The sequence below is a fragment of the Geotrypetes seraphini genome, chromosome 2, assembly GCF_902459505.1.
Source record: "Geotrypetes seraphini chromosome 2, aGeoSer1.1, whole genome shotgun sequence".
Taxonomy (NCBI): domain Eukaryota; kingdom Metazoa; phylum Chordata; class Amphibia; order Gymnophiona; family Dermophiidae; genus Geotrypetes; species Geotrypetes seraphini.
The window spans coordinates 339,812,111-339,828,298 of record NC_047085.1 but is presented as its reverse complement, the minus strand read 5'-3'; the positions used below and the strand labels follow the sequence as shown (position 1 = coordinate 339,828,298).

Sequence of the window (16,188 nt, the reverse complement as noted above, 5' to 3'; positions counted from 1 at the left end):
CCGGTGAGTCTTCCTCTCTATCTTCCTGCACGGTATCCTCCGGGTATACCGGTTCCCGAACCATCGACTGTCTCTCTTGGTCGACTGTCGGCTTTCCCCTTCTTCCTAGTTTAAAAACTTCTCAACTTCTCTCTTGATGTTGCTTGCAAGTAGCCTTGTTCCTTCTCTGCTGAGGTGGAGTCCGTCCTTCCTGAATAGCTTGCTCTTCCCCCAGAATGTCGTCCAGTTGCGCACAAAGTGGAATCATTTTTCCTTACACCAGCGCCGCATCCACGCGTTGACTGCTTGCAGCTCCATCTGCCTCTTCTCGTCGGCCCTGGGTACTGGCAGGATCTCCGAGAATGCTATCCTCTGTATTCTGGTCTTCAGCTTCCTTCCTAGAATCTGGAACAGGTCCTTCAGTATTTTCCTGTTGTAGTTCCTGTTGCTCACGTTTTTGTCCCCACATGGATCACCACCGCCGTATCTTCTTCTTCCACACTGTCGATGCGGCTCACTATGTCTTCTACCTTGGCTCCTGGTAGGCAGGTCACCAGCCGATCCAGTCTTCTTCCCGCTATGTGGCTGTCGACTTGTCTGATGATGGAGTCCCCCACGACGATTGCTGTCCTATCTTCTCTTGATTCTCCAGCCGTAGGTCCATGTCCTTTGTTCCCATCCATTTTCTCTCGTCCTGGCATTGGCTTGCACCGGACTCGTCTTCTTGTGGGTTCCCTCCGCTGTTTCCAGATCTCGTTGCTGTCGCCCATTTCTTCCTGGTGGTTGTCTGTCGGGTGGTCCACACTCTCTGTAGGTGTATCTCGGCAGTTCCACTGTTGCTGGTGATTTTCCACGGACTCCCTATATGCCTCCTCTATGAACTTCTCCAGCTCTCGGACTTCTTCCTCGATGGTGTCCTCTGCATCTCTGTCTTCCTCCTCCACTGCTTGAAGTGCCTCCAGTTCCAGTATTCTGCCCTCCAGGAATCTGACTTGTTTCTTCAGGCTCTCCAGTTCTCCGCATCGAGCACATACGTAAGACCGCCTCCCAGAGGGGAGGTAGTCATACATATGGCAGATGGTGCAGAAAACTGGGTAGCTCAACATCCTCCTTCTGCCTGCTGCTTCCATTGCTGACTGCTTGCCGGTCTGCTGTGTCTGTCTTCTGTGTCTTCTGTGTCTGCTGTGTCTGCCTGGTTGGGTGTCTCCTGCGCCTGCTGTGTCCGCCTGGTTGTATGCCCTCTGTGCCTGCTGTGTCCTCTGTGTCTGCCTGGTTGTGTGTCCTCTGCGCCTGCTGTGGTCTCCTGTTCTCCTTTAGCGGTGGCTCGTCTCTTCTCAAGGCCCTTTCACAAAGGCACTCTCGCTAAGGCTTTCGATACACGCCGAACAGCTAAGCACCGTTGGCCTCTCCCCTTTTAAGGGGGAGCTTCGGTGGTCAACGTTGGGGGGGGGGTGGGCGGAACTAAATCTCACCGATTCCCCTCTCCTGCTCTTTTCTCTCCTTTTGCTTCCCTCTCCAACTGCTTCTTCTCTCCTGCTTGCCTGCCCATACAGCAAAGGTTTGTACACTAAAGAAGTAAAATTGGCATGCTTTCCCTCACTGCCATTTTGCACCTTCTCATATATCCATAAACAGAGTGAAATGACGTAAATGGAGATATTCTGCTTCTGTTAGCAGGTTCCTTTATGCCTGCAAAAAGTGAGATAAATCACAACAATGCAGCAACATACCCCAGAGAATGTGAACCTCTTGCTCCTTCCTGTACAAGGTAATTAAGTCAATCATTGATCGTTCTTAGATAAAGAGATCCAATACGACAGGATACTGAAAAGCTCTCAGCCCAACCAAGGGAATAATGTGGAGCCATGAAACTTACAAATTATTCCACATATTCACTCCTAAGTTCAACACAATTGGCACAGCTTCTGCATACCCAGATGCTCATGTATTATACACCCAATACGTTCCCTGGATATCTTTAGTGTCTCAGCAATTGTTTTAGCAGATATTTGCCGATCTGCCAAAATCAGGTTATGGACATGGTCAATAATATCAGGCGATGACACCGTTAGAGGCCTCCCGGATCTTGCTGCATCTTCGATCTTGAAATCTCAATGCTGAACGTTTGCACACCAGTTCTTCACTGTGGAGTTTGATGGGCATTTGTCACTCAATGTTAGTATTATATATTCATGGATTTTCTTTGGAGTTTTCTTCTGCAGGAATAGGAACTTTGTGACGGCTCAGAGTTCCACACTTGAAAATTGCATACTTTTCTTTGACATGGTTCAATCAATGATCTGAAACATTGTCAAAACAAAGCATTAAGATTCCGCAAATAGACATTTTGCAAAATAAAATAACACTTTTCAGCTACTGTGGCAAAATGACGCTCTGAATTTAGGAAGTAAGTTGGGCTGAGAACTTTTCAGCACCCCCTCATATTAGATTGCTTGCTGGCTGTCTCTTGCTGGTTTTCTTTGTTTATTTTGTTATTGACAGTCTTTATTTCGATGCAGATTTATTTCATACTTGTCAAGGCTGCTGATTCTGAAAAACCAGCTGGCTGTGAGTTCACTAGGATAGGATTTAAAAGCCTTGACTTATGGGATCATAAAGTGTCCTATAGGCTTTCAAATTTCATTAAAGCAAGGAGACCTCTATGATTGCTTTCTGCAGTCACTCCATTGCTTTTATACAGCTTGGAGAAGAGACAGATGAGGGGAGATATGAAACACCCCCAGCCCTGCAGGATCTCTTTCCCTCTCTCCCACCCCAGTCCATGCAGCATCTTATTGGCCTTTCTCTTTAGGCCAACGGCAGCGTGCCTTCTCTCCTCCACACTACTGACCCGGAAGCCTTTCCTCTGATGCATATTAAATCAGAGGGAAGCCCACTCTCTGACGTGTTTGTGAAGGTTTCCGGGTCAGCTGCTAGAAGTATGGAGGAAGAAACGCTGCCCACAGCCTAAAGAGAAAGGCTGGTAAGACGCTGTATGGGTGGGAAGGGAGGGAAAGAGATGCTGCAAAGAGCCAGAGTGCGGCTGGATACACTACCGGAGGAAGTTATCAGACCTGCGGGAGTCCCCGAACAAACAAGACTCATCCCCTGCGAGTCTGAAGGGGATCCCTGTGGATTCCTTGGAATTCCAATGGGGCAGCTCTCTACTCCCACCATGTGCAAGAAAAGAGGACAATCTGCATTATGCCTTAAGCCTGGCAATCGGCTCTGCTTTCCACCTCTTCCTACTCACAACCCCCCCCCCCACACTTAAATCTGCATTGCCTTTCCACAGCTATCCATAACACACATTCATCAACAATTTTAAAGCTCAGTAGCTGATTTCACAGCCCCTTTTGTCTGAGGGTGCTGGACTAAAGCAACAAACTCTTTCTGCTTGAGCAGTGCTCCTGTTTAAGCCACATCTTCATTTGTGCCTGTTTCATTTATTTGCATTAAAGAACAATTGAAACTAAGAGGGAAGTTCTTCATGGTGATGCTTAGATATTGGTTTAGCTCTCTACCAATCACTGTACTGGGCAACATGAAAGGGCAGAAGAGTTGTGGTCAGGGAATGTTATTGCAATAGTCGGGGCAAGAGAGAATGGGTTGAGAAATACAGCAGCGTGCCTCAGACAGTTATTGAAAGAAGGCTCTTGGCACATTGCCACAGTAGAAACCGATTCCAATTGAGCTAGAAGCCCAATGGAGCAGGAAGGAACTGCTTGGCCTTAGAAAAATAAGGGAACCAATGTTCAAAGGCACTTAGTTGGTTAGCAAGTGCTGCTAATCTGATAAGTGCTGGCGAGATGGATATTCAGGGCATTAACTAGATAGTACCACTGAGCACGTTAGTGCTATCCAGACAGTGGCATAGTAAGGGAGGGGTGAGCAGACCACTCTGGGCACCATCTTCACGAGGGCGCCGACACCTCTCCTATGTAGCTCTTTAAATGATCGCCAGCGTGAGCAGCATCTTCCACTTGTTGCTCGCCCTGGTCTCGGTTCCCTTCTGATGTTACTTCCTGGTTGCGGGTTCAGGATGTGATGTCAGAAGGGAGCCGAAGCCGGCATGAGCAGCAGGTGCAAACATTTCAAGAGGTATGTGGGGGCGAGGGGGTGCTCAAATGGTGGGGAAGAGTTGGGGGGTAGACGGAGCAGCGATGCTAAATGCCACCATCCCAGGAAACAACCTTCCTCACTATGCCACTGTAGACAGACAATACTAGGGTGGTCTGTATATGAAACTTGGGCGAATGAGGTGTTGCCAGTGCCTGCATATTCATTGCCCGATGTAATCCTGTAGGCATCGCTCTGTCGTATCCTACCCTTGATGACATTCTCTTCCTGTTTCCTCCCTGGCTGGAAGTGAATAAGAGAAGCCTGTGGGGCTGCTGCAGGCAATGAATATGAATCGCTATGGCCACCAGCGACACCTCAGAGGTACACCAGTGTGAGGTAAGATGAACTACTAAACTAATATCAGCATGGAATGAATTCTGGTTTCACTTTTGATGCTAAAACTGAGGTTTCTTTTAATACAAATAGTAATGCATCAACGTTACAAAATAATTTTGGGTTTTGGAGCTTTTTGGTTTTTAGAATTTCAGATAAAGGATTGTGAGCCTGTATTTAGGTACCAATGCTGAATATCTGGTTTCTTTTTTAAGCACAGTGGTTGGTGCATTACTTAATTGCTGACTGCTGTGGTTAAATATTTGGCTCAAGAGTTCTGCCTGCCATATTAGAAGCACAAATGAAGGAAAATAAAATAAGATTCTCACCTGGAGGTCCAATAGGTTGTCGTGTGTAGGACACATTGTAGGTTGGTTCTTCAGCCATTGGGGGAGGGTACATCCGCCTTCGGATGAAGAAACATGCTCCACAACAAAACAGAACACCCATCGTCAGAAGGAACCTAAAGAGGGAAAGAGAGGAAATTCAAATAGGAGTTGACTTGCCTATGTATGCATAAAACAGTTTGGGCCCAACTGGCCGGTAATAAAATCTTTGGGCCTAACATTCAAATGCACTTTGTATTAACTTGACCAAATGGAACTCTTTCACAATCTTTGACAATGGCCATTATTCATTTCTTTAATTTACAAGGAGATTTTAATTTTCATATTGATAAGCCCTTCTTGTGCACTAAGGCCCAAATTCTCAAAACTGCACTGAAATTTAGGCGGCAGTAGGCACCTTACTGCCGCCTAACTTAAGTGGTTTACTTGGTGATAAACAGTGTGGTAATTGACTGTCATTTAAAACCAATTTAAATCTAATTTTTTTTAAATGTAGGCGCTTGCAAGCGCCTAAAAACAGTGGCCAACTCCCATCCATAGAGACACCTACCAGCACCTACGCCTAAAATAGGTGTGGTTTATGCCAGAAGTTGATGTAGGCACTTCTACAATACGATTCTCATCAAAAGTAGATGCCAGAAATGTAGGCCTGTAAAACTCTGGCCTACATTTCCAGCACCTACTTTCAACATGGCCGAAATTCTCTAAACAGTGCTGTTTAGAGAATCTGGCCCTAAATAAACACTTCCCTACATTGCTTGCTGATTCAAGACTTCACCAACATGTATTGTTTCTGACACGTGGCAGGACATACACTAGACATTGTACTCATCTCACAATAGCCCTTTCATTCCCAATAACTTTCAGATCGCTATCTTGTGTCTTTCATTGTTCCCCTTCACAGTTCTCTGTCCCAATTTCTCACATGTCCTGGCCAAGATAGAACCTTTTGCTCCCTTGACCCTGCCAATCAACCTCCTTTATGCACCCTCTTTGCCCCCAGTGTTGATGCTTAATTGATTTCTGAGCAATCTAATTTATGGGACTCAATTCTACAAAAGATTTTGCCTTACTACCAGGGCCGCCATCAGAAATTTCTGGGCCCCTTACTGAGCAATCCTATTGGGCCCCCCACGCACCCCTTCCCCCCCGACCTCCCCCCCTTCTTCCATGGGCCGAATACACACATACTTTTCTGCTAATGCTCCACCTAAGCCAGTCCCTTAAAATCTTCTCACGTCCATTGGGTGATTTGGCATAGAGGAGATATTCATAAAAAGAACGTCCGTCAAGATCTTTACTCATAGACTGTGCCATTTGCTTTAAATCATCTTCCATCATTAATCCAAATTGCACAATTCTTTCTCTGTCTTTGTCCTGAATGACATCTGGCCACATTGCTGGATCCTTCCAGTCAACAAATTTATGAGCAGGCGCGGAGAATACATTTTTAAACAAATGTAGTTTATCCTTGTACTCCCTATGTAATTTTAATCATCTATGGATATGTTTGTATGTTTATTGTTCAAATGGTTTTATTTATTTCCCCAAATTTATTTTTGTTATACGCATTGAAAATATTTGATATTGCGTTTAAATCAAAATCTCAATAAACTTGAAGCGAGTGCCCGTGAGATTGTGGGAGGGTTAAATACTCAAAACTTAGAAGAATAACAATTTACTTAAAGTTTTTGCTACGCCAGCTTTCTGGTATCTTTACATACAATGGCGTACGTAGCATATGTAACACCCAGGGCCCATCATTTTTTGGCACCCCCCCCATCTGTAAGAAAAACATGATTTTTAGTAACAAATCACACGTCACACATGAGTACCTAGGAAAAGGCAGCATCTTACATATTGCAGTGAGCAGTACATCAATACACCCATTGTAAAACTAAACAAGCCAGACCAGCACAGATCAATCCTACACAGTCAATCCTAACAGAAAACCATGTCTTTTGATAACACAGAACACAGAAAACACCTTCGCCTAGTATGGAATATGTCATCACAAACTAACCCCCCACCCTTTTACAAAACTGTAATGTGGATTTTAGCCACAGTGGTAACAGCCCTGACGCTCATAGAATTCTGAGCATCGGAGCTGCTACCACCACGGCTGGCGCTAAAAAACGCTCCACAGTTTTGTAAAAAGGGGGATAAAATAGAAATACACAGTTTCAACACTCTAGCTCAGAGATGCCCAAACTTTTTGATCTTGTGAGCTACTTTAAAATGACCAAGTCAAAATGATCTACCAACAATAAAATTAAAAAACACAAAGCGTGGCTTGGACGCGCATGAGGAAGGTCGGCTAATAAGTGAGCTCCAGAGAAAAGACCTTGAAAGTCCGGAAAAAGTCAAAAAGATTTAAAATTGGATTAAAAAAAAAGTGCTTAGACTAAATAAAGAAGATAAGATAAAAGGATGGCAACAGGAAAACAAAACAAGAATGACTTTGCGATGTCTGGAAGCAGTAAGAGAGCAAAACTGGAACAGGAGTCAGGCTTAAAGATGGCAGATGTAGAAGTAATAAAAGAACTGAAAGAAATAAAAGAAATGTTATCAATTTTAACTAAAAAAGTAACGAATATATCGGAGGAAGTTTCCACATTAAACAAAAAAATGGATCTCCTGGAATTAAAATCTAATAACCTAGAAGAAAGAATGATGATTGTAGAAGAAGAAGCATGCTGCAGTCGAGCAGATAGGAAAAAAATAGATCTACTTACTAAAGAAATTGAAGATTATTCGAACCGAGAAAGAAGAAGTAATGTCCGTTTGATTGGATTATCAGAAGGAGCAGAGAAGGGAAATCCGGTAGCCTTTATTGAAAATCTGCTTCCCAAACTACTTCCAAACAAACTATCCCATAGAGGTAGAAAGGGCACATAGAGTGCCTATGAAAAAAGGAGAAAATCAACATCTGCCAAGGCCATTTATATTCAAACTATTGCGCCACCAACAGGTCTTAGAAATACTTCAGCTAGCAAAACAAAATAAAGGACTTAAATATCAAGATGTTTACATCCATTTTGTTCCTGACTTCGCTAAAAACACAGCAATAAAAAGAAAAAAGCTGTTGGAATTGAGACCAAAGCTAAGAGAATTGGGAGCAAAATTTGGTTTAATGTATCCTGCAAACATGAAGGTTACCATCGGAAACAAAACTTTAACATTTGATGATGCAGAGAAACTAGAAAGATTTATTCAAACTCAAGAAGTGCCTATGTCATCCTAATTTGATTAATATGTCTTTAAATATATTGATTAGAAATGATGAAAATTGAATTATATTAACATATATTGATTATATAGCATATATTGATTATATAGCAAAAAAAAAAAAAATGAATGATTTTATTTTATTTTATTTTATTTTAAAGGAAAAGATTTCTGTGTTTTAAAATACAACGATTTAGAATGCTTAGATTAGCTTCAAATGTATTCTTTTCTAACGTCTCTCTTACAGTAGAACTAGAATGTAATAAACATTCTAAAATGCAAATGAAATTTATTAAAAGGCTTAAATACAATTTATATAATAGAGAGTTAACAAAATAGATGTTATAATATATGATATGAAAAGAAAGAAAATAGACAGGAAATTGAACGATTTAATATAAAAAATATTTAATTATATTTAAAAGACTATTCTGCAAATTGATTTCTGATAAAATAGAATGATGAAATATGGGGGGAAAAAAAAAAAATGAATGAGGGGAGTGGTTCTTCGTGTGGGATTTCTCTCTTCTGGGGGGGGTTGCTGCGGAATTACACACCGCAAATAAGAAAAGGTTTGTTGGATTTGTTTTCCCTCTACTCTCTCTCAAAAGTTTTAAAACTTAAAAACTCAGAATCCCGAAAGTCTGTGCGAAAAGGAAACAGGAAATGGATTTTTTCTACATACACCGGAACATAATATGAACTTACTCCATAAAATACAAGAAGAAAAAGAAGGAAAAGGATATTAGAACTTGAACTACAAGAAAAGGGAAACTTGTAAAGACCTATTTAAACTGTTCTCCTTCAAGGGAAAAAAAGAAGAAAGAAGATAAGGACAGTAAAGAAAAGAAAAGGAAAAAGAGAAGAGAGAGGAAGAGAGATAGACAAAAAGAGAAAAATACATAATAGCTGGTGTGTGGTTTCGTGGTGATCTCTCGTAGGGGGGAGGAATCTTTGCTCGTGGAATCACTTTTCACATAACATTATACTCCCATATTAATAATATCACAATGATAAAGTAAAAGATGAAAAAAAAAAAAAAAACAGGGAAAAAAAAAAAAAGGGGGGAAACGTTTTAAAGTTTTAGAATATAAGTAAAGATAAACAATATCTGTCTGTGATTTCATTAATGCTTTCAGTTTCTGCCAAAACCAAGCAGCTAATTTTGGTCGCAGATTCAATTGAGGCATAAATCAAAGATCTTTGCTTGGACTCTAACCATCGGCTTGCACTACTGGATGCAAAGAAACACATTAAAAAGGCTGTAAAACCAGAGACAAAGCTGCAAGTAAAGATAAACAATATATATATTTGTTTTTACAATTTATATTTAACAGGGGAAAAAAAGAAATATATATATAATAATAAAAAGATATTAAAGATTTAATAATATTGAATATAAAAATTTTGATATATTAAGAAATATATATGAAATTTATTTAGTTAATTTAGTTAATTCATGATTACTAAAATATATGAATTATTACTTACATTTTAATATAATTTTAATATTCAGATGACTTAAATTGAATATTGAAAGTTTTAAGGTCTTCTTGGAGTGTGTTATTGCTGATCTTGATATGCGTGAGGCCAAGTGTACACAACTTTTGTTAATTGGGGAGGGATGGGAGGGGGATGGGAAAAGGGGAATGGAATTAGATATAAGTAAGGAATTGATAATAAGAAAAGGAATAAATATTAAACATGTGTGGATGTCTGATCTAAACTTTTATTATAGAGTTCTAATTCAAACATTACTTATTAATTTAGATGGCTCTTAAAATTTATTCTCTTAATGTCAATGGTCTTAACCATCCAATCAAAAGAAAGAGAATACTGAATTTTCTTCATAAGCAAAACGCTGACATATATTTCATACAAGAGACCCATCTGACAGGACTTGAATCTAATAAACTAATAGGGGGTTGGGTGTCCAAATGTTTTTTTGCACCTGCTATTGGTAAAAAAGCGGGAGTAGCTATTCTCATAAATAAGAAATTCATAGCAGATTTCAAATTAATAAAATTTGATCCACTAGGAAGATGGGTACATATTAAAATGAATCTGAGAAATACAACCCTGGATTTATTTAATTTATATGCTCCTAATTCAAATCAAATGGAGTTTTTCAAAAATATTCAACAGATATTACTACCACTGGCTGCTTCTAATTTAATAGTAGCTGGAGATTTCAATGCTGTAATGGATCCTATTTTGGATAAAAAACCAAGTAAAATTATGAAATCATTAGGATTAGACAATTTGATACAATCTTGTGATTTAGTTGATATATGGCGTATCCTTCATTTTAATGATCAGGAATATTCTTTTTGTTCTCAGGTCCATAAATCCTTTTCAAGAATTGATTATACTGTATATTTGTTTCTAATAATATTGCACAAAGAGTGATAAAAGCAATTATTGATCCTATAATTATTTCAGATCATGCTGGTGTGTGGGTTGATCTGCAGGATGATATATCAGTTTTTTCTAAACCAATTTGGAGATTTGATAATGCTTTGCTTGCAGACATGAACTTTATAGAAGATATTAAAGTAAAAATGGATGAATTTTTTCAAATTAATAATTCAGACAACATAAATATTGAAATTTTATGGGATGCTTATAAAGCAACAATGAGAGGAAATATTATATCATATTCCGCATATAAGAAAAAACAACTTAAAAAACAATTTATAGAATTGGAGCAAGAAATTAAATTACTAGAACATAAATTAATTATAAAATGGGAACATGATACATTACAGAAATTATTAAAAACAAAAGTTAAATATAATGAGATTTCTTTTCAATTTGTAAGAAAAGATATGTTCTATAGACAAGTACAGTATTATGGAAATTCAAATAAGGCTGGAAGATTGTTAGCAAATTTTATTAAAGCAAAAAAAAGAAAAACTAAAATAATTGCAATTAAAGATAAGCAGGGCAATACACACACCAACACTGAAGAAATTATAAAACAATTTCTTGATTTTTATAAGGATTTATATACTTCTAATACTTATGAAAATAAAGAACAAGATGGTTTAGAGTTTTTAAATTCATTTATTGGACCAAATGTTCCGGATCATATAAAAAGAAGCTTAGAAGAACATATATCTTTAAAAGAAATAGAATCAGCATTGAAGGCTCTTAGAGTTGGATCCGCTCCAGGTGGAGATGGATATACTGTTGAATATTATAAAACATTTCAAAATACTTTATTACCTTATCTATTAAATTTATACCAATATCAAATGAATAATGGAAATATATCAGGAACTATGGCTGATTCTGTTATAATTGTCTTGCCAAAACCAAACAGGGATCCGACATTGATAACAAACTATAGGCCTATATCTTTGATGAATGTAGATGCTAAATTAATTGCTAAAGTGCTAGCTATAAGGCTAGCAAAAGCTCTTCCTTTTATCATTGATGTACATCAAACAGGATTTGTTGCTAAAAGACACTCTTCACATAACACTATACAGTGGTGCCTCACACAACGAACTTAATTGGTTCCAGGAGCAAGTTTGTTATGTGAAACGTTCGTTATGTGAAACGCGTTTTCCCATAGGAATACATGTAAAAAAAAATAATTCGTTCTGCAGCATAAAATATGCTAAGATGACATAAAAAAGATAAATTTTTTGTTATTATTTTTATTTAGATACATCTAAAAACATACATCTCCCTGTCCTTTTACTTCCACTATCTTCCTATCCCATCTCTATTCCCTTTTGTCCCTCTCCCCATGATCAATCATCTCACCACCTCTCTCTGCCCTCACCCTCAGGGTTCAAGATTGCTTCCACTCTTTTTCCTGTTGTTCTCTCTGCCTGTCACCCTATGATTTAGCATCCCTTCTGCCCTTGTCCAATATTTCCCCTTCTCTCCCTCCCTCTCATCCCCTGCTCCAACATGTGCTTTCTCCACTCCACCTTTCCTCCCTCCCTGCCTCCACCTTTGTGGCGCTTTTGCACCCGACCGACAACAGAACAGGCCCGGTCGGACAAATCTCCCTGTCCTGTAGCCGCGAATCTAAATTACCTTCTTACAGCAGCTGGATTATTGAAGCTGCTGTAAGAGGTAATTTAGATTCGCGGCTACAGGGCAGGGAGGTTTGTCGGCCGGGCCTGTTGTCGGTCGATCGGGGGACCTGACCATCTGTGCACATTCTTCGGGGCGGACCGCCCCCTCCCCCCTCTTTCGTTCGCCATTGCCTTCTTCCTACCTGCCCTGCCGCAGCCGCACACAGCCGACCGGAAGTCTTCCTGATGTCAGCGCTGACGTCGGAGGAAGGGAGGGCTTTGCTTAAGCCCTCCCTCCGACGTCAGCGCTGACATCGGGAAGATTTCCGTTCGGCTGTGTGCGGCTGCGACAGGGCAGGTAAGGAGAAGGAGACTACCCTCGCGGCTCGACCAACCCCGCTGCGATCCAACCCCGCAGGAACCCCGGAAGTATGCAGCTCGGGCGACTTCGTTGTGTGAAACGAAGTACGTTATACGGATCACGACATAAAGTTCGTTGTGCGCAGCGTTCGCTGTGCGAGGCGTTCGCTGTGCGAGGCACCACTGTATTAGCATTTCATTCTTTAAATTTAGCAAAAAATTTGAATGATCCAGCTTTTCTAATATCATTAGATGCAGAAAAAGCATTTGATAGAGTAGAATGGAAGTTTATGTATCAAGCTCTAGAATGGTTTGGTGTAGGACCTGGTTTTATTAAAATGATTCAAACATTATATAGCTCCCCTGGAGCAAGATTAAATATAAACAATAACTTATCTGATAAATTTAACTTGCTAAGGGGAGTTAGACAAGGTTGTCCTTTATCTCCCTTACTTTTTGATATCGTTCTGGAACCCTTATTAATTGCAATAAATCAAACTAAGGGAATAAAGGGAATCACATTTTCTAATTGGGAATTTAAATTATCTGCGTATGCAGATGATATTTTATTATATTTAAGAGAACCAGAAGACACCATTCCAGATCTACTTAACTTAATAGAAAAGTTTGGAAAATTTTCTGGATATAAAATCAATTGGGAAAAATCTGAAGTTCTTCCAATTAATATCCATTGTACCAAAGGATTATTTGATTCATATTCATTTAAATGGAAAGAGGAAGGACTAAAATATTTAGGTATTCTTATAAAAAATACAATTGATGACACAGTAAAAGAGAATGAAAAACTTTTATTAAAGAAAATAACAGAAATGTGCGAGCAATGGAATCCTTTACATCTTTCTTGGTGGGGAAGAGTTCAAACAATTAAAATGATGATTTTACCTGTGGTTTGTTATCAAATGAGTATGATCCCAATATTTTTTCAGGGGTCATTTTATAAAAAGTTAAACAGTATACTAACAAAATTTGTTTGGTTTGGGAAAAGACCCAGAATCGCTTTAGCATCATTACAAAAAACAATTAAGGAGGGAGGGGTAAATTTTCCAAATTTCTATAGGTACCATCAAGCCTATATTTTAAGACAGGGTATGTATTGGATCCTCCCAGATCTCATGGAAAATGTACCTGATTGGTTATATTTAGAATGGTGCCTCATGTTCCCTTTACATCCAGAACATTTCATTAGTATAACAATGCCCAGGAGTTATAAAGATCATAGAATTCTAATAGATACATGGAAAACATTAAGATTTATAAGCAATTTATCAACAAATCCATTGGCTAAATCTTTAAATCAATCTATTTGGGTAAACTCCAGGATCAAAATTGGTGGATTTAAAATAGTATGGAAACAATGGATAATAGCAGGTATACGTACTTTAAAAGATGTAATAATAAATGGATCACTGCTTAGTTTTTCACAATTGCAACAAAAATTTGGATTAGAAAAAACACAATATTTTAAATGGATGCAATTGAAGCAGGCTATTCAGGAAGGGTTCCCTGAATGGAAGAATCTTAATAATCAATATAGTTTGCCAATCCTTTGTTTTCAAGCAGATTTTCTAGGACACCAAGCTGCAAAATGGTATAAGATTATATATGAATTTTCAAACAAAAAAAAGAGAACAGGACTTAGGGACATTTGGAGTATTGAGATAGGACAGACAATTTCTGCATCTCAATGGCAAAAATTTTGGTCCTGGAGAATACATACTACAAGGTCAGCATCTATGAGTCAAACATGGATGTTTTTATTACATAGAGTTTTATGGACCCCTACAAGATTACAGAAATTAGATAGTAGTAGATCTAATAGATGCTGGCATTGTAAGATAGAAGTGGGGACATTAGATCATTTATTATTCTTTTGTCCCTGTATTAATTCCTTTTGGAAATTAATTTGGCCCCAAATTAATAAATTATTAGAAAATCATGTTGGACTATCATATGATACAATATTATTTGGAATAACAATGAGAACACAGAGTCCGATATCAGCTAACAATAATAAACTTTTATTAATTCTAACAGGGGTCGCCATTCAGCAAATTACTCAGAATTGGAAAGATTACACTAAATTAAATTACACTTTCTGGTGGAATTCAATTTGTCATATATATAAAATGGAAAAAGTAATGGCATTACAACAAGGTTATATTAAAAAATTTAATAAAATATGGGGACCATTGACAAATTATTCTACTGATCAGATATCATAACACATGTATAGAACATATAGAGGGGGTAGGGAAGGGAAAAATATTGTAATAATAATATGATATAAAATTTTGATAAAGGGTTTCTTTAATTTACAATGTAAGAACATTTATTGATAATTTCAAGTGTTTCTTCATAATTGAATGTAATACATGTATTTCACTTGATGTAAGAATTTAAAAAAGAATAAAAATTATTTACAAAAAAAAAAAAAAAAAACACAAAGCACACTATACGCTGAGAAAATGTTAATTATCATTCCTATTCTGGTTTTTTTTTTCAAAGAGGTCAAGGCAGATGACTCTATGCATTGTCACCTCAGTAACAACCATACAAAAATAGACAAATATACCCCCCCATCCTTTTTATTAAACCACAATAGCAGTTTTTAGCGCAGGGAGCTGCGCTGAATGCCCAGCGCTGCTCTTGACGATCATAGGCTCCCTGCGCTAAAAACCACTATTGTGGTTTAGTAAAAGGGGACCATATTGTAAAATATAGACAGCAGATATAAATTCAGAACTGTGCATAGTAAGTGAAGGGAAGTTTTCATCTCTGGGAATTTACCCAGTTAACTATTAAGTTATTTGGGCAAATTCCTTTGAAAACTGTGGTAATACTGCCTCCACTTTGCTAAATTTAAAATAAAATCATTTTTCCTACCTTGTCTGGTGATTTCATGAGTCTCTGGTTGCACTTTCTTCTTCTGACTGTGCATCCAATCTTTCTTCCCTTCTTTCAGCCTGTATGCTTCCTCTCCTCCACACCTCATTCCCTCCCCTAACTTTTTCTTCCTCTCTTCATACCCCCTTTCTTTTTTTCTGTTTCTCTTCTTTCCTTCTGTTTCCCTGCCTTCCTTCTGTTTCCCTCCCTGCCCCCTTTCTTTCTTTCTCCCTGCCGATCCCCAAGCCACTGCCGCTGCCATCGGGGAACAGGACCCACCAATGGATAACAGGCCCCGACGCCGACGCATGCTCTCCCTGCTTCGGGCCGACCAGCATTCCTCTCCCCGACGTCAATTCTGCCGTCGGAGAGGAAGTTCCGCCCAGCCAGGCAGCGATTGGCTGGCCCGAACTTCCTCTCCGACTGCAGAATTGACGTCGGGGAAAGGAAGACTGATCGGCCCGATAGATCACCAAGGCAAAGTGAGTCCTGGGTGATCGACTCACTTTGCCTTGGCGAGCTACTGGCGCCCCTGCCTTAGAACACTGCCTAGGACCCTGGGGGAGCCCGGGCCCCTGAATGCAGGACTGGTAGTACTGCCCTGATGGCGGCCCTGCTTACTACATTCAAAATCCTCTTCACATCAACTACTTCAAAGCAGATCTCAACTTTGATTTCATAAGGATTTATCCCTTAAACACCAGATATGATATGCTGAATGATCAATGAAGGAAGTCTAAAACACTAGACTACTTACATCGCTATAACTGTACTTATTCTTTCTACCACTGAAAATTTAAAAAATACCAAAAACTCTTTTATACTTCCCAAATTAAGAAAGCAGCTAATTGACCACAAAACTTATTTTCATTACTATCTCA

The 16,188-nt window shown here is 39.1% G+C and overlaps 1 protein-coding gene across 2 annotated transcripts in view; it reads right to left on the bottom strand.

The window, feature by feature from the left end:
- The window catches only part of VOPP1 (VOPP1 WW domain binding protein), a 195,427-nt gene that overhangs the window by 6,175 nt on the left and 173,064 nt on the right, over window positions 1–16,188 (bottom strand). For both annotated transcript variants that reach the window (XM_033930299.1, XM_033930300.1), the window contains exon 4: window positions 4,764–4,897. In XM_033930299.1, coding sequence (XP_033786190.1) covers window positions 4,764–4,897 — 134 coding nt within the window. The remainder of the gene's footprint in view (window positions 1–4,763; window positions 4,898–16,188) is intronic.